Source organism: Excalfactoria chinensis, chromosome 18 (genome assembly GCF_039878825.1).
Source record: "Excalfactoria chinensis isolate bCotChi1 chromosome 18, bCotChi1.hap2, whole genome shotgun sequence".
Classification (NCBI taxonomy): Eukaryota; Metazoa; Chordata; class Aves; order Galliformes; family Phasianidae; genus Excalfactoria; species Excalfactoria chinensis.
The window spans coordinates 8791780-8815166 of NC_092842.1; the positions used below are offsets into that span (position 1 = coordinate 8791780).

Consider the following 23387-nt stretch of genomic DNA (forward strand, 5'->3'; position numbering starts at 1 on the left):
ATTGATTTGATGTTTGCAGAGAATTTTGGAAGAAAAAAAAAAAAAAAAGGTTCCATTCAGACTCATGAGATTGTTCTGTTCTTCCTCTTTTACTCAGATGAAAAAACTAGCACGAAGGCACCAGCAGCAGCAGGAGCAACAAAACTCTCAGCGACTAGGGCAAGGTAGGGGATCTGTGATGGAAGCAGAGCAAGGGGGAAAGAATCTACCAGCTTTCTCAAAGTGCCATTTCTGCATGGGTACATACTGTCTCAGTACAGCCATGCAGGTTATTCACAAATGTGCACCATCACCTGTGGAAGCACAGAGCTGCTGTGTCTGAGTGACTGTTTCCCAGATTCTTCTCAGACCATCAAGGTGCTTACACAGAAGCTAGTACCATCCTGGAAGAAATCTGCAGTACAGAGGAGCTTACACTGGAGGAAATCTCCAGGAGGCTCACTCTATAGGGATCTTCCATTTAGCTTTATTTTCTTATGAAGAGGGGGGACCATGCTCAGCAGTATCATGGGGAGCTTCTCCTGTGCCCCAGGTCCTGGGCAGAGTTGCCAGGACATGTCCTGCTGTTTCAGGGTTGCTGCTGAAGTGCAGCATCTCAAGACCTTGCAGCCTCAAGTTCCTCTCCTGATACAGAGCAGAAAAGCTGTCATGACCCTGAGGATTGTATTCTGTGAGCTGCATTAGGGGCTGCTCTGCAGGCTGCTGTTAAGGAAACATATTGTTTGTTCTGCATGATATCTGCTCCAGCGTAGAGAGTTACAATACTGTTGCTGCATTAGCAGTATTAGTCTGGCACCAACAGGCATTAGAGAATGTAAGGGCTATAGCACTTACAAGGAGATTTTGGGAAGATACAATGCAGCACCCAGATGTGGGTGATGGGGTCCAGGAATTATGGGTCTTTGCCCTTCCTTGTTGTAGTTTCAGATGAGATTGGGAATGCACCTCTGAAAGGCACGGACACCAACCTGTATTCACTGTGCTCCCATGCTCAGTAATGTCACCAGCAGTGCTATCTGCAGCCTTTCTGTTGCTAAGCAGTGACTGTGACCTCCTGTGTCTTTTGCAGAAGTAATGTCTAACCGAATGGAAGGGATGATGACATCATATACACCACTTGCACCACCACAGCAGCAGATTGTAGCAATGGATCAAAGCAGTTATGGCACAGACCCATTTCAGCAGGGTCTGACCCCTCCACAAATGCCAGGCGACCACATGAACCCTTATGGTAAGGCATGCATCATTCTGCCGCATCAGAAATAGCAGGGTTCGTATGCTGGTTCTCACTCCAAAGGTTCAACGGAGTTACTTGCTGTTACAATATTTTTCCGGGATTTGTACAAAGGAGTTTCTACTGGTCAGTTTTGTGTGTATTTTCATGTACACATAAAAGGGTAGAAGAGGGCTCTTCCCAGCCTCCGGACACTACTACAGAGTATAGTTTTGATAAATGATAAAGAAAAGCAACATTATCTCTCCAGCTCCACTTTTTTAAATCACTGTCCAAGACTAAAAATAAACAGTGGCAAAATTTCTTTACCTTCCTCACAAGTATTTCCTTTTTCCTAGAAGCTTTGGGAAGATAGTGTCTTGAAAAGTGGTCTAATAAAGAGAAGCGATCCATTTATCCAAAAATAAGTAACTACCCCTCAAAGATCCCTCAGATCACATGCATGGATTTGTTCTTGAGCTATCGAGAGATATGTCACCACAGGACATTGCTCCTGCATAATTATATTCTATTTCCAAAATCAAGATTATGGTTTGCTTTTACATTTTCCTTACCATGTAACATCAAGTGAATAGGTACACTAAATGCTTCACAAGCATATTAAATGCTTAATAATCAATTCTGAATGATTTCAGTGTGGCACTTAAATAAAATTTAAGAGGATTTCTCAGCCTGTGATAATTGGCCTTGCCATAAACAAAGGGGACCTGTTTACATCAGACTCTTTTGTGTTCACTGGGAGCACTTCATTGCAGTTACACGTGCACGTGACTGTCATGAGCGTGGATTGCACAGACTAACAAGAAATCTGGCTTGGGTCTGTATGACTGCTTTTTCCACTGAGGCAAGACCACAGTGCTTGCCAGGCAATTTGGTAAATACTGTAGGGATCTGAGGATATTTGAAGTGCAAATGAGTATTAGATGACTTGTGATTTTGTTGCTAACAATGTACTTGGCAATTTCTAAGCAAAACTCCTTTGGAGGCATGTTCTGCGTTCCAAAATCAATGCAGGAATTAAGACAAAGCCATTTTAAATGAATGTGTAAGGAAAAAGAACCAGAGTAACACTTTCCTAAAGCTCACGTTACTTGAGCTAGAGCTCTTTCTGGTACCTTAAAATACGAAATAAGCTGAAATTGTAGTTGCTAAGGGAAATAAATGGTGCTGTGTTCCAAACCGGCCCACAAAGTGTGGAATTTTCTGAAAGGAAAGCATATTTACAACTATAGCTCATTTGAGTCCAGGAAAACTGGGCCTCCTTCTGGGCCCAGTTGCCTTTGTCGGCCTGCCTTTTGCCTCATGTGTAAACCAAGACCATTACTGGTTATGGTGCTCAGGCCACTTTTTCCCACTGTGGGCATAGTGGTCCTGCGTTCCTGCCCCGAGCCCCCACAGGTGCTCAGTCACAGCTCACGGGACACCAGGAGCCCTCTTCTCCCCTGACACTGTTTGCTCACGTCATCAGCCAAGGCTTGCTGTTGACTGACATATATATTAGAAATTGGCAGACTTCCGCATTTCTAAGTGATATTGCTGCCAGCTGAACTCTGCAGATTGGTTTCTAGCCTTTCTTTTTATAGGTCAGACCCTTAGAGCCAGATTACGTTAACATGCAAAAACAAGACCAGAAGCATTCCCTTTTGCTGCAGTGTGCTATATTCAAGCATCGCATCCGTGTGTACTGTGTCCTCTGGCTGCACAGAATACAGCTTAATGTATACATTTCATTTGCAGGAAACGACTCCATTTTTCATGATATCGACAGTGATACCTCTTTAACTAGCTTGAGCGACTGTTTTCTTGCCTCTTCTGAAGTTAACTCCATGCAGGCTAGGGTAGGAAACCCCATTGACAGGCTGTACTCTATGCAGAGCTCGTATTTCGCCTCATGAAAATAAATGAAAACAAACAGCCGGCGTGTATTTAGCCAGTGACTTTTTCCAGTGCAGACTCTACAGCCATATGTTGCCCAGCTCTTCCTTCACAGTGACTCCTGCTGCCTCTGGACTGCAAAGAGCATTTTTAGGAAGACTATATTTGTGTGCATATATGTATGTATGTATGTGCATCTATCAGTACCTACCAACCTACATACATGCATATATAAACAAAACACATCCATCAGTCACATACCCTTGATTCCCAGCTTGCACCAGACCAAGAGAGAAGCATGAAAGGAACAGAAGACTCTGCTCTTCAGCAGCCTTTGTTTTGGTTTGGTTTGAGCTCTTCGTTGTAAAGGAAATGGATTTTGTGGAAAGCTAGACCTTTTCCTCCTTTCTCTCTTCCTTTCTTTTGGATGTTTAACTTTTTTTTAAGCCACTGATACTGACATCAGTCAACCATATGACAAATAAATCAAAGAAACTGGAGATTCCTCCCTTTTCTTACTGCATGATTCATACTATGTTGTGGATAAATTGCCATTTGAACTGTGAGAATTTAATGTAAATGTGACGTTCAACATTTGTTTCCTTTCTACACTTTTTCTACATAACCTAGATCTGCTCATTAGTTTATAGCCCTTATACATATGGTACTGAGGAAACTGGTTAACAGTAATATTTGTGGAGAAAGCCAGTGATTTTGTAACAAGAAAGGTCTATGACCCTGGAGATGAGATGCATGTTAGGGACAGAGGCGTTTAGATTAGTATTGATCTTAAATAATTGAAACTAAAGGTGCTTACAAGACAGAGTTTTATTTAATTTTTCTGAAGTGTGAGAATAAAACATTTACTTTTGTTTGTAAGTATTTCAGTGCCAAATTTTAAGTCTAGACTATGATTGGCCGGTGTGTTGTTCATTCTGTTCTGTTTATTTATGGTTTGCATGAGGCATAAATGTGCTATACTCCATTGTCCACCTGGAATAATTAAGCACTCCTTTATTTAATTGTCTTGCCTCAGCAAGAATCTATGGTATATAGTTCTAGCCTGAGCCATCAGAAGTCCTGAAATGTGCACCAACTGGGAAAAAAAGTAGGAAAGATCACAGTGAGAGGTTTGGATGTATTGAGTCAAATTGAATGCCTGCAGGTTTCACACTGACTCCTGAATTTATAATAAATACTCCAACTAACCTTCTAGAAGTGCAAATGGAGGAACAAGAAGTGCTTAAACTGAATGTCCCAGCTGAAGTCTGATCATCTCAGACTCTGAAGTCTGAGCGTATGTCATATAGATTTTCATAGGGCATAAAATATCATAAATAATAATAGCATAGTTATGAATATTGCCTGGTGATAATTATAATATGGAGAGGCAGACAAGTACAGTCATGGTTCTTAGCGGAGCAAACTTCATGGGATAAATTTGCCAGGGTAATATCAGTAATTACAGGGTGTGTTCCATATAGAGCTCATGAGGAAAGATTGGCAGGATAGACCCATTCTGAACTAAATGCCTTTACTGCATTGACCATAACAGCCAAAACCAAGTCCAGCGTGCTGGGTGACTTTGGGCTGAGGACTGGCAGTGGGGCAGAGCTGCAGCCTCCAAGGATCACAGCATGCTCACGGGAGCATGGTCCTGGGGCCCTGGCTGAGGGGCAGCATGCCCTGCAGAGAGCGCCTGCTGCATCCACCTCTGTCCTGCTGGGCAGCTCCGCTGAGGCTGCTCACCTCTTCCTGGACCAGAACTGTTCTCTGTGTGCCCAGGATGGGTGGGTGGCAAGGATTGGGTGCCAGCTCTGAGGAAACAAATACGTTCATGTTCCTCTCCAGAATGGAAATGTGGACCTCATATGAGTGTTAGAGGTTAAGAAAGCAAACTTTTATCTCTGAGATAAGTTAATGCAGCTTCTATGGAGGTGAGGCAAGCACTGGGGGAGAAGACTACGTGCATACAGTACCTGGAGATAGACCCCTCCTGCTGCTGCATGGCAGCCATACCCGTATCTGCCTTGCACTTGATTCCCAGTGCCCGAAGGATCCCATGGCCCCACACAGGTGCTGGAGGATGCTCCCCTCCCTGCAGCTGCCCATCTCATTTCTCTGAGGAGTTGGGTCCTTTATACCCTTGTGCTTTTGCTAGTGACCATTCTCTCGCTTTCTAATTGGGAAATGGCTTTTTAGTTGAAGGCCATGAACACCCAGATGTGTTTTGAAATTGGAAGAATTTTCTTTTCTTACCCATCCTTCCCTTTTCTTCTGTACTAAAATAAAGAATTTCCTTTATCTCTGCATGGTAGTAAATATTTATAAAGAACTCAGGTGAGCTGTACTGCTTGCAGGGCAGAAAGCAAGCACTTTTTGTATGGCACATTATAAACATTTGTAACCACCAATCTCAATGGAGTCATTATGTTTTCTCCCCCATCCTCCTCCTCTGCTCCTTTAGAGTCATAGAAAAGCATCTTCACCATCTTAAACATACTGGGTTTATAAACTAGACACAAATCTTGCTTTGTCCCTCATTATTGGCAGAATCAAAATGGCATTTTTAATGTAAACAGAGACTTGTATGAGAGCTATAATGTGGCCTGCAAAACTGCTTTGTCCCAACTCTACCTCTGCTTCTGTCCTGGACATTGAAAATACAATCCATTTCTAGGAAAAGGATCAGATATCCCCTTTGATAGCTGAAAAAGCCATAATCCTTTGTTGTTCCTTAGATGGCTGTTTGCCACCTTTTCTTTCTCTTTCACTGCAGTATATCTGTACATACCATCACTTTTCCCTCAGTGTTGTGTGATGGTGTCACAGCTGTTTGCTCCCCCATATTCCTCCACCTCTGGTGCCACGGGCACTACACAGTCGAGCCCTCTGGCATGCATAATGCTTCCCTTGCCACTGTGGGTTGCTGCTGGTCAAGAAAAGGAATGCATAGCTGAAGGTTTCCAGCAGACCCATTATATCTGGCAAAGGCCAAAGTTCATTAAAACAAAATAAATGTCACTTTTTTTTTTTTTTTTTTTTTTTTTTTTTTTTTTTTGTGGAATGAATTATCCGACTGGACTGTGATCATTGTAGTTTTAACCTGGGACCCGCAGTAAAAGATTATACAGCAACCTCTGACCTTTTTGATTTTTCTTTTACTCTTCTATTGGCAAGGGAAATGTCACTGATCAGGTAAAAGTAAAATGCTTAATGGGCCATATCACAGTAATATCTTATACTGAGTCAAGTTGATAAACCCTTGCCAAAAATTCTTAACATCTGGAATTTCTACGGAAACCACAAACAATGATTGCACATATGGGAGCTTGGAGGCTAGAGGTCACGACAGCAGTTTATTACATGCACCTTACAGTGATCATTTTCCCTAGGAAATTAACCTCACTCTAATACAAATGCATCAAGTGAGCTCTTCACAGTGCTTCAATCATGTTGTTTTGGCTAAGCAAGGAATACATGTTAAGCTAAAGTGGTGACAAGATGCAATTAAGTGAAAGATGATTAATTAGGTTTCAGTGTTTGCTCAATAATGCTTAAAAAAGATCTCTGTGAGATCAGAGTGAATACACTATGTTACATCTTCCTCAGAGGTCTTTACTGTGCAATTACCAGATCTGTTTATAAAAGCCATGATAGCACACAGATTTTCCTGCATTCATAAGTGGTTTCTGAGCAGGGTAGTCACCAAACCCAAGTGGCTCTCAGCTGGGTGGCAGTGTGCTTCATTGCATGGCTGCGTGTCAAGGGAACAATTCCTACCATGCTCTTCTCAGCCCCCTGTTTTTCAAAGCACTATGGAGTAAAGCCTGTGTTCTGAGTGCTTAGGGACTGGTTTGATTGTCACAACATGAACTACAGTTGTGAGTAAAATACAGTGGTTACACTCACTGAGATTGAAACAGCATCCCAAGAATTTTGATCTCATTTTCTTCTTTAAAATCTGTTAAAAGCATCTGGACCGCTTGGCTCAGTCGCTGCTAACCATGCCCACGGCATGACTCACTCCAGTCTCACGATGGCTGATGAGTGGATTTTTCAGACCCACCTTACCTGTGTCTGATGAATACTCCCATGACCTTTAAGGAGGTCAGTGCTCTTCTATTGGCAGCTGTTTCAATATACCATCATTGCGTGAAGGAAGGTTCTTCATGCTGGCATACCTTTCCAGGGATGGTGTGAACCCACTTGCTTCTTCCCACTCTGCTTAGAACTCCCTTCAGCTTCCTTAGGGATAAGAGGCACATCCAAGGCCTCCCAGGTGCCCAGGAGCCCAGCTCTTCACCATGCTGCCAGGGAGCTGCAAGCTGGGGTTTGTGAGAGCATTTTTTCGAATCAGTAATCCTGGCCACCCCAAAAAGCTACTAAAACTAAATAGCAGAAGCAAAGAGGAAGGAAAGAGCTCTTACAGGTCCCAAATTTTGCCACAAAAGTGAAAGGAAAGAGAGTACATTAAAGCACAACAAAGCTGCGGAAGCTGGAGACACAGTACTCCAAGACTGAAGTGCTCAGGGCAGCGCTGCACACAATCCAATGCTCAGCGTGCTTCCCACATCCATGGATGTGGTGTTCCTGCATGTGCTGGTCCATCTCGGTGCCAGCCCTCCTCCTCACCTGGTGGCACTGGGCAGACAACAGCTGCACCCACTGCAGAGTACCAGGGCTTCAGGTTTGGATCTGTCTCACTAGGGGGCTCTTTAGGCACATGCTTACCTTTGGGCAAGTACGGAAGGTGTTGGCTTTGGTGGGACTTAGGCACAGCCTTGCTCATTTGAGGCCTGCCCCCAATAAACTGGCAGTCATTTGCCTTCCTAAAGGACACGACCCACGTCCTCTTGGTTCTGCCACCGTTGTTCTGTTCAGCAGTGACTGTGAAAGGGCTGCCAGATATTTTGCATTGGGAACTCTGTTTTTAAGTGAACACCTATTTTTTAGCTGTGTATGGCTGTATTACTTGTATATTTATATATTCTGTATTTATGTTATCAAAATGTAGTATTTTGTAGCTGTCTGTTACAATTTGTTTAACTTGTAAAAATACGAATATGCTCTTTCATACGTAACCATCTGCCTTTTGCAGTAGCTTCCCCCTTCTTTCCTTCTGTGTTGGTAAAAAGCCTCCATAATGTATGTAGATCGTTGTTGTTTTCTTATTATTTAATTACTTGTCATTGTTAAATTATTTATTAGTGTTTTTAAATTTCATTTTGCTGATTTTATTTTCTGCCACCATGGCCTGGCAGCCACAAGACATGACTTTCTCAAACATTCTGCTTCCTCCCATGTGCACACACCCACCCACACAAAGACACTGAAACGAAAACAGAAAAAGAAAAAAAGAGAGAGATTACACCTCAGTATATTTGTAAATAAAAGCAACCTGTAAACAACACAGGATTTTCTTGCAGAGTGCAGTTCTTTCTTTGCTTTTGCAGACTGAAATTGTGTTCTCTGTATACTGGGGGATGGCACCGCTGTTCTCTCAGGACAGAAAACAAGGGGATCATTGCAGCCGGGCACTGCGTTGTTTTTTTCTGGGTGATGTGGAGCCATCTGCTTGATCCACTGAGTAGCAGAGCTGTAGAGGACTGTCAGTGTTTCTGATGTCTCATGAACTGCTTCAGGGAAATGCTGAGTTAATTCTTGCTGCTGCCTGCTGGGGAGACCAGCAGCCTCAGTGGATGTCCAGGAGTCAGATAAGCTTGCGGAGGTAAGAGCTATTTGCTGCCGCTAACGGTACCCTGGGTGCAGCCTCCAGCTGTCCTGCTGCTTCCCGGGGCTGGAGGTCCATCGAGGGAAGGATTACTCAGAGAACCCCACTGTGCCTGTGCCCTGACACAGCATATTCCCTGCTGACAACAACCAGAAATGGGATGATCACCCAAAGAGCTGTGATATGATCTTGCCTGCCTAGTTGTGTTGTAAGGCAACTTAGACACTGTTAGTGGGCTTCCTTCAAAGATTTATGTTGAAACTATTTTTAAACTGAGAATTACAAGTTACAACTAAATGCTGTTTCTCACCTACAGAAAGAATATGTTCAGTTTTCTAGAGATAAAAGTAAAACTGTCTCAAGTTGAAAATTTATGACCAAAACTGCTAGATTTTCATCAGAAAGTATGAGAAAAGAACATTTTCTGAAAGATGTATTCTTTAAAGTGAAGCAAAGTGGAGCAAACACAGGTATGGAAAGTGAATCAGCTCCAGAACTCCCAGCTGGAGAGCCTGGGCCAAAGTTTTTTAACCTCTTTTGCTCTGGTTATGTGTCACAGAAATGGCCATGTGTTATTTTTCGCTATCTTAAGCAATGCCATTTATCCTTAAGTGAAAAGTAAGCATTATTGCTGACTTGGAAAGGCAGTTAGGCACAGAGCTTCAGGGGAATGAGGAAAACCCAACTGACAGCTCACTGTTGCCCAGTATTCTTGGACTGTCTCCTGAGCAGGTTCTGCTCCTCAAGCTTGCTGAGCATGGGGAAATAAAGCCAACTCAAACAACATTTTCCTGTCCTTGCTTGGCAGAGGAAATGTGCTGCTCTGTTGGTCCCTGCCACAGAGTGCTCATATTGGAAAACAGAGTGTTAGTATCCTTGATGTTTGGACTCAGAAAGCCCTCTCAGCTGCCAGTTGTTTCTGGTATGTGCAGGCAGCACACAGGGACCAAAGCAGTACTACAGCCCTGTCCAATACCACCTATCTGTGGGGTCCCTAAGCATCCCAGGTGGCTCCAGGTTGCCCTGTGCAGTCAGCAGATCCATGTGATCTGTGAGATTCACCAGGAAGCACAGCCAGTGGACTTGGAGGGGCTCAATACAACTGCCCAAAGGTGTACAATTTGCATTTGAATTCCTCAGGAGCAATCCTCTCTTCACCTGCTTCACAGACTCCTGCTAATGTGGGCCCTGGTATTTTCAGTGAGTGAATAACTGCAGTTTTATCTGGAATGAGAAGCAGGCTCTCTACCAAAGGTGAAAGTTTGGCCGCTTGTTTGGCTGAGCAAGGCTTGTGAGTGCCACATACATGCTGTGGATGTCCAGGCCAGCCCAGGAGCTCAGAGGGCATCATCTGCAGAGTACAACCCACCCGAGGGCAGGCCCTGAGCCAGGCAGCTGCAGCAGTGCCCAGGATTGGGCTGGCGGGGCAGAAGCCCTGACAATGCAATGTGTGCACTGCAGTGGTTTCAAAACAATCCAACAAGATAGTTTCTTGAGGCAAAACAGATGTGAGAGGAGGGAGATTCTAAAATAGACAAGTTTACATAACTATTACCAACGGATTATAAAGTATTCACCCAATAAAGGCAAATCTGAGACCAATATATGCTGATGTCTTTGGGACAATATAAGCTGTAAAATTCAACTGATTGCCAGTTGCTATTCCTGTTGTCTGGAGACACTACATCTCTTTTCTATGCCTCAAGCATAAAGTCACAACTTTTATTCATTATTAAAAGTCAGCAGACACCTCTTTACACCTGACTTGAAGTCACTAAAAGGGGCAGCCCTGAGCTCACCCCCACTGCCAGGCACAGCCTTTCAGCACATCTTCTGCAGCCCATGTGCAGCAGTGTGAGTTCATGTGGCTTGAAAAGCATCCCATGAAGGATCAAAATGAAAGTGGTTTCCATTGGAACAACTGCTTGATCCACCTTGAGCTGTGAGCACGTGGCTGCAAGAACCAATGAGAGGAAAGAAATGTACGGGGGAAATAGGACTGGGCAGAGGGAAGCCACGCTGTCCTTTCCCACAGTGAGACACTGTTTTACCACTGGGAATATGGTACACCCCAAGGGGAGGATGTTAGAGAGCTGTCTGGTCTTTCCCACTGCAGTTTGCACATGAAGTGTCCGTCATTGCACAGGGCATAGCACACCAAGATGTAGCAGCTCAATGACATGATAAAAATTGGCCATAAGCAGTCTTTTTTTTTTTTTTTTTTTTTTTTTTTTTTTCCCAGAGTCTGCTAATTTAATTGCTAAGAATACCCACATAGCTGCTGAACACAGGTATCTCCCTGCTAAAACTCCCACCTCAGAACTCAACCTGAAGGACTGATCAATACTTGTCTTTGTTCCCAGTCTAAACCTTCTTTCCCTTTTGCTGTCCACCTCCAAATTGCATCATCTTGTCCCCCTCGTGCTTGTTACTGGTGGAATGGCACTGAGGAAAAATGATTTGCTATTAGCAATTGGTTTCACCTAAGTCAGAGTTAACTACTCAGATATTCATGCTCTGCGTGCATGTAATATTTATGAAGAAAGAATTACTGAGTTGCCCACAGTCATTCTGAATCTCCCCAAAAAGATAGGTGAAAGGAATCAGGGGGGAAAGAGAAAAAAAAGATAAAAGATTCATACATTTGGGACTTGCTGTTCTGCATTGTTTGTGTTGTGTTTCTCTTTGGTGTCAGTGAGACGAAATGAAGACTGATTTATATGCCACAGCTGTAGCAAACAAAAGAAGAAGAGACCGAGGAAATGGCTAGAGGTAAAAATGCCGGTGCAAAGGGCTGAAGGCCTGCACCTGGGTACTGCTTCCCACAGCCTATCCCGCCTTGGAGCACCTTGTAAAATCAGATTATCTGCTGGACACAGGAGTTCAAACAGCCCTTCAAAAGATTTGTCTTAATAATTGCTGCCTTATCTTAACTTCTGTTTTTTTTTTATCAGCCAAACTGCTGCTGGGAGGCAGATCCTGTGGATAAGGTGCTGTCACTCTTAATTATTATTACCTCTCATAATGAAAACACATTTGTTCATCCTTTTGTGCACTTGGAATTGGTGTAACTAATGAATGTTTAGTGTTTTATCAATATTTTAATAACATAAAAGAATTGTTGTGAATATGACTCCACTGTATGAAATGATGATGCATTAAATGCTATTAAATACATAGTAAACCTGCTTCTCCTTTATTTGTAAACAAATATAAACCAATTACTCATTAAGAATGATTTTTTTTTTTTTTTTTTTTTTTTTTCATGTTCTCAGAAAACCGTTCCTTCCTGAAAACCATATTTTGCAGTTAAGATACTGTGGGTATATTTTCTGTCAACGGAATGTGGTCATTAGCACTAGAATCTTAATGTATATTCTAAAATGAGAGAGGTGACAGAGAATTGTATTTCTTTGTTTGCTTATGACAGGAAACCAAAGCAATTCTCTTTTAAAGACCACTAATGAGTATGACTTGTAATATTTATCGAAGTAACATCTGCCATTTGCATTCTCAAAATATTTTTCCTCACATTTTGAGAATTAAGTATGGATTTCTTGAATAAAGAGAAAGCTTGCCTTTGGTTGTAGCTGTAGAAGAACTTAAGTTCAGAAAAGACCCATCGTAGTTGTCTCCATGGTCCATCACTTTTCACTGGGATCTTGCTGTCCTCTCTGGCAGTAGCTGAGATTGGACTCATCCTGGCCAACACATCAGTGCATTATGCTGCACCCAAACATTTTGGCATCACAGCTTATGCAGATCACATTACAAGTGAGATGTGTTGCTTACTGTTGATGACCAGAGTTTCACTCCAACCTGGAGAGAAAAGAGAATGATATTGAGTGGAGGGTGACAGAAAACACAATGCAAACCTGAGCGTGCATCCTTCACTAGCTCTTGATGAGACTACTTATTTCCCTTTTGCTCTTCTCTACCCTCTGGACTTCCATTCATAGGTGTTTTGGTTTTTTTTTGTTTGGTTTTTTTTTTTTTTTTTTTTTTGTTTTTTTTTTTTTGTTTTTTTTTTTTACCTTTAGCTAACGGCAGGACATTATAAATAGAATAGAATGATGATTTTTTTTATTATTTTTTTTTTTTTTTTTATACCATGGGATGGTGCATCTGCAAGGAAATATGTGGGGGGATAAGGAGAGATCTGCTCACTGAGAAGCAGGCCTGCCCAGCAGCTGTGCCAGCTGGTCACTGAGTCACTGGTGGTGAACACCAAGCCCATTCTTGGCAGCAGAGATAGTGAGAGTTTGCTCGGACCGTGATGTAGTCAAGTGATGTCCAAAGGAAAAAGTATTCAAATGACTGGCAGATAATTGCAACACAAAGACTGACATGATGGAGCTGTGAACAGAGCCAGAAGGCCTGACTCCAGCACTCAAACGAATGTCTTCAGTCAGGGACACACAGATTTTCCTCATTATCTCTTGTTTTTTTTTTTTGTCCTTCCCTCTTTCAACAAAAATTGGTCTGTATCCTGTTATATTTTACTTCTTAAATGACCTATTCAGAATTCTCATAGTTTTGGTAGAGTTGAGCTGTTTTTTTAATATGTGGTAGTGTAAAAAGGTCTGAAGGCTTTCTTACTGTTTTCTACTTGAAATATTATTTCCTGCATAAGAAGTCGACTTCCTTCAGGGAATATCAGGACTATGGCAGCCTTGAGACAACTTTTTCAAAAAGTACTTCTAGCTTTTTTGCTGCCTAATTTTGGTATTCAAAAACACTGTTTTGGAATCCGTAAAGAGAAGCTGTGACACTTCTAGGCACAAATTTCCCTCAGCTGCTCACGGGCCACAGGGACCATCCTGCAAGCGCGCACGCAGTGCAGGCTGCTGCAGCTGAGGACATGTGCCACCATCTTTAATGCTTTTCTAAGGAGGATGTTTCACAACACAAGTCTGTGTTATTAAAATGAGGAACATGGGATATTAAATGCTCCTTTTTTTTTTTTTTTTTTTTTTTTTTTTTTTTTTTTTCACACTCATTCCTTAATTACCATGAACTCCCTCTGCAGGAGGAAGTGTGTCTGTGGGTGTTGTGTAATGGTTATTACCCACACCAACAGACAGCAAAGACATGCAGATCTCTCCTAAACTCCCCACCACCCCTCCCTCATTACCAACACTACATAATCAAGCTCTCTTAATTTCTTTATTTGTTCAACTTGTAACAAGTGAACTGGTGTCCAACAAAGCATAGTGAGTTATTGCCCATCAGACAGTCTGTATCAGCTGTGGGTTCCCTCACACCTGTGCTGTCAGATTAACATCAGTAAAGATCCACTGATAAGCCCCGCACAAAAGTGCTCCCCATTAAGCCCATGCAGTTTTTTATCTTTCTCTACACCTTCCTGCTATGAGAAAACTTTTTGCTTTAGGACTGAGTAATTACACTCCCAATGGCAATGGTGCTCCTGCAGGACACAGCACTGCCTGTCTGCTGCTTACTGAAGCAGGCAAAATACTTGTGACTGAGCAGAATTAACCACAAAGACCTGGATAACCTAATCGCCTCTTTTCATTAGCATAATGAGTGAGAAGCCCTGTGATCCCTACATTAGGTTGAGAGAAACAAAAGTGGCTTTGAAGATAGGTTACTAACAGGCGGCTCCAGGGGTGCATCAGAAAAAACTGCTTCAAATGGTGACACAGCTCATTTCTGAAACCTGCGCACCAAAAGACAGCCATTTCTGCAGGATTTTCTTGACCCTCTATAGCAGTGGATGGAAAAGGAAAGCTGGAATTAATGTGCCACTAACAGGTTGTCTGCCTGATTTCCAATGGCAGGACAAAGAACAAATCTCCAAAGAGTACTTCATGATTGCTTCTCCCTTCAGTTTGCAGTTATCCTCTGAGAACACCATCAAATGCAGCCTTTGTCCACATTCCAGTTCGTGCAATAAAACACAAACAAATAAGCAAACAAAAAACAACACCCTAAAAAACCTGTTGCAATCATATATCTCATTTTTAAAAGATATTCCTGTTCTTGATGAGACAAAATCAGTTATCTTGCAAAATGCTTAGAGTGTAGAAAATCATAGACAGGTATGAAATCCAGTTCCTTGTAGGACTGAAGCCGCAGTGACCTCCCACATCCTGATGGTACATTGTTGCTGCAGTTTTGATAAAGAGAGACTGCATCTACAGTCCAGAGCAGCCAGACAGTATAATTTTCAATTGCTGTGGTAATGCAATCTGTGGAATATAATGGACTGCAGCTTTGCTCAGATGACCAATGGCCTTAACTTCCCGGTACATCTGTATTTGACCTATGTTTCGGTGAGACTAATGCATTTTAGCAACACTTGTAGCAGAAATTGCCTGTTTCTTCACTTTTTTAGTCTCTGAAATTTTGGAGAGACCTTTAAAGCATGGAAGATTCCTGCAAGACAACTAAGAAAAGGCGTGAAATAGAACAGGCTTTTGAAATCTAATCTTCACCAGCTTGAAGCAGAGGTAGTGCTAGGCTGTTGACAGTAGGTCTCAGAAGACTTTCAATGTACTTTTTATTCCACAGCTCTGGCACCACATAGGAAATTAGTTCAGCGACAATATTTTCATTAGATTATAACCTGAGTTCTCAATCTTAGGCACATTTGTATGCTTGTAATACATTCTAATTACTTGTAAAGAATAAGTCTATGTGCTGGTTGGTTTATTGAATATATTAAATTAATGAATAAATAAATGTATCTCCATGCTGGGAATGCCACTCGACGTCAAAGCTTGCCACAAAAGTACCAGAAATGCATTCACTTGTGCTTTTGGTAAATGATATGGTTTGTATTGTAGGTGGACTTTTCTGTCTCACAAGTGCAACAATTGAAAAAAGCATGAAAAACTTTTTTCTCAGCTCTCCTTTTCTGTTTACCGTGTTATATTTCAGTTTTCATTTTGCATGGAACAAAGTAGATGTGACAATTTTCTCAATAGATGGGAAAATAACTATCATAATCACTACTCAGAACTAATGAAACTGCATAGTATAAAGTGCAAGTTTCCCCATTCCTTCAAATGCAGAGCAACAAAAGCTTCATATTCCCTCTTCTTCACTGGTTTGTTCAGTACTGTGTTGTCTGTGGAGTTTTCTTTTCAATTATTTTCTCCTCTGGCCTATAAGAGAAAAAAGTGCAGATCTTAGCATGCAAGCAAACAGATGTGATGTTCTGGCATTAACACCAGCGTTGTTCCCTGGAATGCCCACTCTGAGAGTGCTTTGGTTTTCAGGGAAACACTCTCCATTTCTCAGAACCATTGCATCCCTATCAAGTTTACAGTTTTCTGGCAAAGCCTTCCAAAATCCTGTGTCAGGATCGCTTTCTGATAGTGGAATACAACGGCCTCAAAAGTGCCTACAGAGGACGTGGGACACCAGAGATTTTATATGGGAAAAATCATTCCTTTTGCCTCTCAAAGAAAATGGGGGTGAGATTCCAGAGGCAAAAGAAAATAGGATCCTGGTGCTGCAAAGTTGCAATATTGGACAAAGGGCTTAGCTGCAAGGCTGAAGTGAAGAGAGAATGAACATTTATTTTCCAGCCTTTTGAAATAAAATCAGTGGAACAAGAGGATGTGGGGTCTTTTTGCTGGGCTTTTATTTCCCCATAATTCTTATTTTTATTTATTTATTGTGCTGTTCAGGGCTGCAAAACTTTACTGAAGAGCTTCACCCATGTGAAAATGCATAACCCCTGTCAACCTGCCAAGTGAAACTTTGGATGATCAGCTGCATGAATGCTGGTAGCACAGGATAAAGCTGCCTTTGGCTACTTTCAATTACACACCCAATTCTTTTAAGACTTCTGAATATTTGGGAAAGGAGAATATGCAGAACTTGTTTGTTTACATCTGATTGTGTGATGTCTTTAGATTTCTCAACCACCTTTGGAGCATGTGAGCACAGCCCTTCCCCTTCCACATACCTGGCAGCTCTGCCAGTGCAGTAAACGAATCCTTTCCAGGAGAAGAGAATTGTGTCAGGCTGACATTGTGCAGGGTTTCATCATTTCAATGAAATGGGAACTGGAGTAGAGATAGACATTAAACAGCAAATGCTTTGCAAAGCAAAGTGTCAGAGATACTGATGCTGCAGTGATGATTCAGGCAGCCTCAGGGGGCATTACCTATGTGTGTTCTGGGATGGGTTGAGGAAAGTGTTGTAACTAGGTGCAGATCTTAGTCTTTAATCTTTCAGGTACTGCTGGAAACATGGCCAAGCACTGACGGGTTTGGGTGCCAGGCAGAACAGACAGAAGTGAACTCAGTTTCTCTCTGGCCTCCACAGAGCCAGGACAGCCATCACTGGGGGTTCCTGAGGCCCTTGATTGTCCACTGCATAGCAGTTCTGCTGCTGGGCTCATTGGAAGCCTGGGTACAGTGCAAGCATCATTAGGGAGTCTTGAAAAGTTCTAAAAATCTCACTTCCTTCAAAACTGAAATATTTTTGTAGCTATGGATGCTTTCAGAATGGACTGCCTGTGCAAGAATATTCTTTATATATCCAATTTTAAGTGAGCCTTTTAGGTAAAAAACTTACAGAAGTTGATAGCTTAGTTGCTTTGAATTTCTGTAGAGCTTTCTGCTCCATGCCAGAGTGATGCTGAGCCTGCATCAATTAGCCCAAATTACTGTAGGTACAGAAAGCACATTCATTCTCATAGTACCTTGGTTATCTCTACATATTGCTGCTCCAAAGATGTGACCCAAGGGCATCGTAGTAAATTTCCAAACCTTTACTACCATGTTCCATATATTATTCAAAGTTGCACACTGAAGATGTTATTGCTTTCTGTAGTTTTCATTTTCCATTACAGAATGGTGCGTCTTTTTCTTTCTTAGTCTTTCTAAAACACACAGTAGTGTTCAGATGCTTAAAGGGGCACACTGGAGAGCCAGGCCATCAAAGCTTACCTCTAGATGTCCCAGGCTTAACTGTTTAGAGCTGTTGTACCTTCTGGCAAGTCCATCCAGATTCTCCAGTCCCTGTTTTCCCTGGATGCTGCTTTCCTTTATGTTACTTTACTTACACCAATGAGACTATTCACTCTAAAAGAAACCAAAGGGGTAAGGAAAACTGTGCCGCTCCTAGCAGCAATGCCAGTGAATCCTCAATTACCTCTCAGACAGCAGTTTCCTAAAGCTGGAGCTGGTATCTTCTTGTCTGGAATATTCATGTTTCAGTACCAAATCCAACAATTACACCACAGAAAGAATAACAAAACTCCACAGACTATGTAGGTAAAAATGAACAGTTTATTCAAATTAATGGAATAATATTTTATCCATCATCACTATTTTGCTTTGCCCAACTTTTCCTTATAAGACTGGAGAAAAATTGATTATTATTATTATTTCAGTGAAAAATGTGGCAAACTATAATGAAAAGCCATCTACACAAAGATGGTCATTTTTTCCCTCAGAATATTCTTGCAGGGCTACAGCATCTCCTCAAAACCTGTCCTGATTTTCGTGTCTCTTTCCTTCTTCACAGCCATATAAAAATGGTCTCCTTGCTTCACACTGACAGCTTGAGGATTTTGTGCATTTCATTTCCTCCTAAGTAAAAGATACTCAACTTTTATTTTGCAATATCAAAATCTGACCAAGATCCTTATCTGGGGCAGAATGGAGGCCAGCAATAGCATATCATTTCTCACTGAATAGTGAGCAGCAGCTTTTCCCTATTGATTTGGGTACCCAGGCCCTGCTAGTGATATCCAGACTGAGCAGTGATGACTCCTGAAACAATCTCGAGCAGGCAGTTATAGCTGGGCTTTCCCCTGGGCCCAGGCATGCAGATGCAGGCAGTTTTAGGCAGTTCCACCTGCGCTGCCAGTGGGAGCTGAGTGTGCAGAGTTCACTAGCACACTGCCTGACAACAGCAAGCTTAGAAGAAACTGGCTTTGAATGATGGAGAATACAATCGATTATGAATCTGTGATACATCTGTGATTAATGAAAAGATGAGTGATATACCTCACCTGAGATAAAAGAGATGCACAGTGTATACACACAGACATATAGTGGGAAAGCATTTTCCAGGTAAGGCACAAGTGATAAAAGTGCCCCATGTACTCCACCTGTAGGATGTCACGAAATCAGCATTTCCACAGTTAACACAGTATGCACAAGAAAATGCCTATGGTAGAGCATCTGAGCTTCAGCTGAGGCAGAGCTGTTTTCTTCAGTGTCTGCCGTGATGCTGTGTTTTGGTTCTAGGAGGAAAACAATGTTGACAATGCACTGAGGTTTATAACTGCTGCTAAGCAGTGCTGTTTGGAGCCAAGGCCATTATCAGTGACAGGCCCAAGGAATTGGGAGGGGACAGAATCAGGACAGCTGACTTAAGCCAGACAAAGGGATATTTCATGCCATATGATATCATGAAGAAGGAGTTTTGAAGGAGGCAGGAATTCATTATGTTCTCTGCTGCTGCTCAGGGGGCTAGCTAGGAATCCTAGAATTGGACATATTACTTGAGGTGCTGCTTCATCAATGCTGAGTAGAAGGGAAAAATCACTGGGATAATCTTCTTTGACCTGTTGGTGAAACTTAACTCAATAGAGCCAAAGATACTGTCAACCTTCTAAGGTGGCAAGGTCATATCTGCCCCATGTTCAACTTGGTGTCTATTAAGACCCCCAGAACATATTCTGCCCAGCTGTTCTCCAGGAGCCCTCTGTTTAGTTGTCTGCTACCCAAAACAACTGTTCTTGGATGCGTCTTAGAACAAACTTTCACAGTTTGAACAATTTCTCAAATATGAATTACAAATTTTCTTTTCTTCCTAAGTAGGCATGCACGTCTTTCCTGTGTGAATGCTATGGCTAGTGAAATTTTAATCCTGCTCCGCTGATAAGTGCAGTGTCTTCAATGACCCTTCGGTCCACCTCTGAGAGTGCTAATGGAGTGCTGGGCTTTGTTCAACACAATGGAAGTTCACATGAAAACTGTTGTTGCTTCACCATATGAAGGACACTACACTCACTTTGCTCATGGCTCTGAGTGATACAAGAAGTTCAGAATTCAGTGTTTCTAGGTACTCAGTTCCTATCAGTAAAACTCAGGGGAAGGTCCATTTCTAAGTATCTATATTCATTATACGAAAATCCCACCTACGTATTCCTGTGATTCTCAGGAGTCACGTGTGCTTTGGAAAGCAGTTAGGACCTGCACCCTCAGGCCAGAAGGAGACTGCACTCCCAGTTACTCAGAGCAGGTTGTTCCATGGAGCTAGATAAGGTGATACCTCACTTTAATCTATTACCATTCTCAAGAATGTATCAGACCTCCCACATATTATCACTACTACACTATTGGTAATGTGCAGTTCCAGATGTTACTGGGAACTTTGAGTCCTACACATTACCAATAGCGTCCTAAGTGTGACACCAATACTACAATTTTAAATATTGAGCTAGTTTGTAGATGATGCCATGGACGATATTTGCGATCTTTTTCAATTCAAAAGTGTCTTTTGAAAAAAAAAAAAAAATCAAATATTAAATAATCACAGTGAATTTTTTAATTTTTTTTTTTTTTTTTTTTTTTTTTTTTTTTTGCTATCTGTATGGAATTTTAACGAGGAACTGTATTAATACATATTACATATCACTCTTTTGTGTGTGATCTTATGTGGAAAGTAAGCAGGACAGAGACCAAGAAACACTTGCTGTGTGGCTGGCAGACAAAGAGGAGACAAGAGGAACATGTCTATTTAAAAAATATAATATTCCACTGAATATGAAAAAAATTAAGAAAACATTTTTCAAGTCTATAATATACTAGACTATATTATGAAACCTTCTGCAAACTTTTACTCCTCAGCAGGAAAAATTTTCCTTCTCTAATACTGATATGGAATAACTTTCTTACACAGGTTCAGGTGAAACAAAAATGGTTTTCAGTCACTTTCAGTACTGCACATCTGTGAACTCACAGGCTGGGGAGAGATGGCACTGTTTAGATGGTGAGAGAACACACTAACAAGAAATCTGTTTTTGAAATAATTGTATGCTCAGTGTTTGATGGAAAACTGGGGCTTACACATGTTACTGGGGACTGGAACTTGATCCTTGAGCTTCCTTTCAACCCAAGCCATTCTATGATTCTGCAGCACAAAACCTCCCCTCTTTCAAAGAATTCTCAGAGCAGAACCATAACAGAAAATTCCTAAGAGGAAAAGGTGAATTATGATCCAAGTTGTTCCTTTTCCTCTTCTCTACCTGAGCCTTCACACAGTGTGAGCTGATTAAGCCCAGCCACAAAACTTTCCTCTGCAGTGTACATTAGAGATGCCAGTGAACGTTCCATTCTGTCCAGTCAGCCCAGCTCTTAGTGTTTCAGACTTTGGTTGCTATAACAATGTTGTCTATTACAATCAAAGTCTATCGGATTGCTAATGTAATCACTGAAAGGAATGTTACGGGAAGGATGAGCTGTGAGTTTCAGTGAAATTACTTAGGCACTATTTTAATTGATGTTCAGTAGTATTTTGGCACATAGAAGCCCTCTGGAAATCCTAGACAAGGCCAGTGGGTGATCCACCATTTCAGCACTGTGCTCAGTAATTTTATCCTCAAACAATTTTAGTTCGGGACACTCCCAACATCTATCTCACAAATTACCTATGGAGTCACATCCCCTGCAGCACTTGGTAGGATATTGTATCATGCATCTTTTTCAGCTTATGACTGGAAAAGATAAGATCTGAAAAAAATTTGATGGTGAGGTAGGTGATGAAATTCTGCTACTATGTTAGAATATATAAGGCAAGAATTGTTGAGTTCTGAATATGTATTCAATTTCCACAGGTTTCTAGGTGACTATCTTTTGCAAGAGTACAAGCATTCATATGCAGATAGAACACGCTAGCTATCAACAATCCAATGACATTAAAAGAATCAGGAAATATGCTATTCTAAAACAGAAAATGGAGTAAGAGTCATTCATACCTTCAACATTAGACAAAAGAGAACTTCAGATTGCCTATGTTGGGTAAGGTAGGAGAAACACTTATCTCAAGTTTTATTTATGTGTACAGGTAAACACAACTCGAAAGAGCCCTTTAAAGATGTTTATCAGCCTGTACAATGAAGGCATTAAAACAGTTATTTAGTAGCAAAAAGAACGGGGAAGAACAATGGTACAGTCTGTAAAAGAGCTTATTTTTACCTTAGCCATAGCACTGGCACTGTATCATAGGTATTCAGTGCGGATGGTTTCTTCAGTTTAAATGCAGAATAAATGAATGTCAGCCAATACCTATGATAGACTGCAGGAAAGGTAGCCAGGAGTAATAGGAGGCTCTTGGTAGTGGTATGCTTTATGGAAATGAGGATGCTATGCAGTGATTTGCTATAAGGCCCAGCTGAACAGTCTGTGGGGAAGCCGGCAAGGTTAGGCTCTAAGAAAACACAAGTACTTTGCACGGCTATCTCTATCTCTTGCTGTGACACGAGTATGGAGAAAGTGGATGTGCTAGGATCTTCCTATTTTCTCCAAGGCTGGGAAAAGCAATATAAAAACAAGGAGGAAAAAATATCCTTTACTTTCAATGTACCTACATCAAATACAGTGGAAAGCAATATTCCAACAGTATAAAACAGGGAATGCTAATTTCTGGTCGTTGTTTTCTGATGGCTTGTCCATCTGCAGCTGAGTCAGTACTACTTGTTCACTCTTGCATGGAGAGCTACCTGCCAGAGGCCAGGTGGAACTGGTAGCTGAACTTGCTGTCTTGCACCAGGGCAATCTGTCATCTGAACATGGAGCAGGACTTTGCTCTGTGAAAAGAATCCTGCCTGAGGAAATCTTGCAGTGGGGCAGCACAGCTGGTACAATAACCAGCTCCCCCCCTCCATCAGGAGTGTGGATTCAGTTCTTATGTCTGAAATATTTCTTTCTCCTCCCTTTTACACCACTGTGCATCTATATTTCTAAGCAGCGGCATTATGTCTTCTTCCGTTTTACCTTTCAATGAGGCAAACCAAACAAAGAAGTATCAAGCCCCTGAACATCAATGGAGAGAATGCATGCATATTCTTGGGCTGTCCAAACTATAGACCTAACATCCTGAGATGCAACAAACACAGCTTTCCTATTGTCCTGGTGACACCAGCTGAGCTGAGTGGAATGGCCCAGGGGAGGGGGAGAGGAGGATCAGCTGTGGGCCTGATCCCAGCTGCATCCAACCAGCTTTGTTACAGGCAACAAAGAGCAGAAGAAAAGACTTTTGTCCTTTATTGCAAAAGCAACAAACCTCCATCTCATTGGCAGGGGTGACGATTAACCGGAGAGGATTCGTTTATTGTTTGGCACTGGAGATCTCCCAGCAGTAGTCCACTCCGGAGTGCTAAAATAATGGGCGGTGCCTTGTTTTTGTAAATGAGTCAGTCTCTTTTTGTCTCTCTCCCTGTGCCAGACTTTGCAGCCTGGAAGAACTGGTTGGCAGTGCTGGAGAGATCTCACTGAGAGATGGCGGTGGAAAAAAAAAAGATAGAGAAAACGTGTGAAAGAAATGGCAGGC

The 23387-nt window shown here is 41.9% G+C and overlaps 1 protein-coding gene across 2 annotated transcripts in view; it reads left to right on the forward strand.

Annotated features, from left to right (window-relative positions):
• The window catches only part of LMX1B (LIM homeobox transcription factor 1 beta), a 95219-nt gene extending 91726 nt beyond the window's left edge, over window positions 1-3493 (forward strand). The window contains exons 6-8 of one of the 2 annotated variants that reach the window (XM_072352795.1): window positions 98-164; window positions 1070-1231; window positions 2972-3493. In XM_072352795.1, the coding sequence (XP_072208896.1) occupies window positions 98-164; window positions 1070-1231; window positions 2972-3129 (387 nt within the window). In that variant the 3' untranslated portion in view covers window positions 3130-3493. The remainder of the gene's footprint in view (window positions 1-97; window positions 165-1069; window positions 1232-2971) is intronic. The other variant, XM_072352796.1, reaches the window with a different exon arrangement.
• Window positions 3494-23387: the final 19894 nt, after the last annotated feature.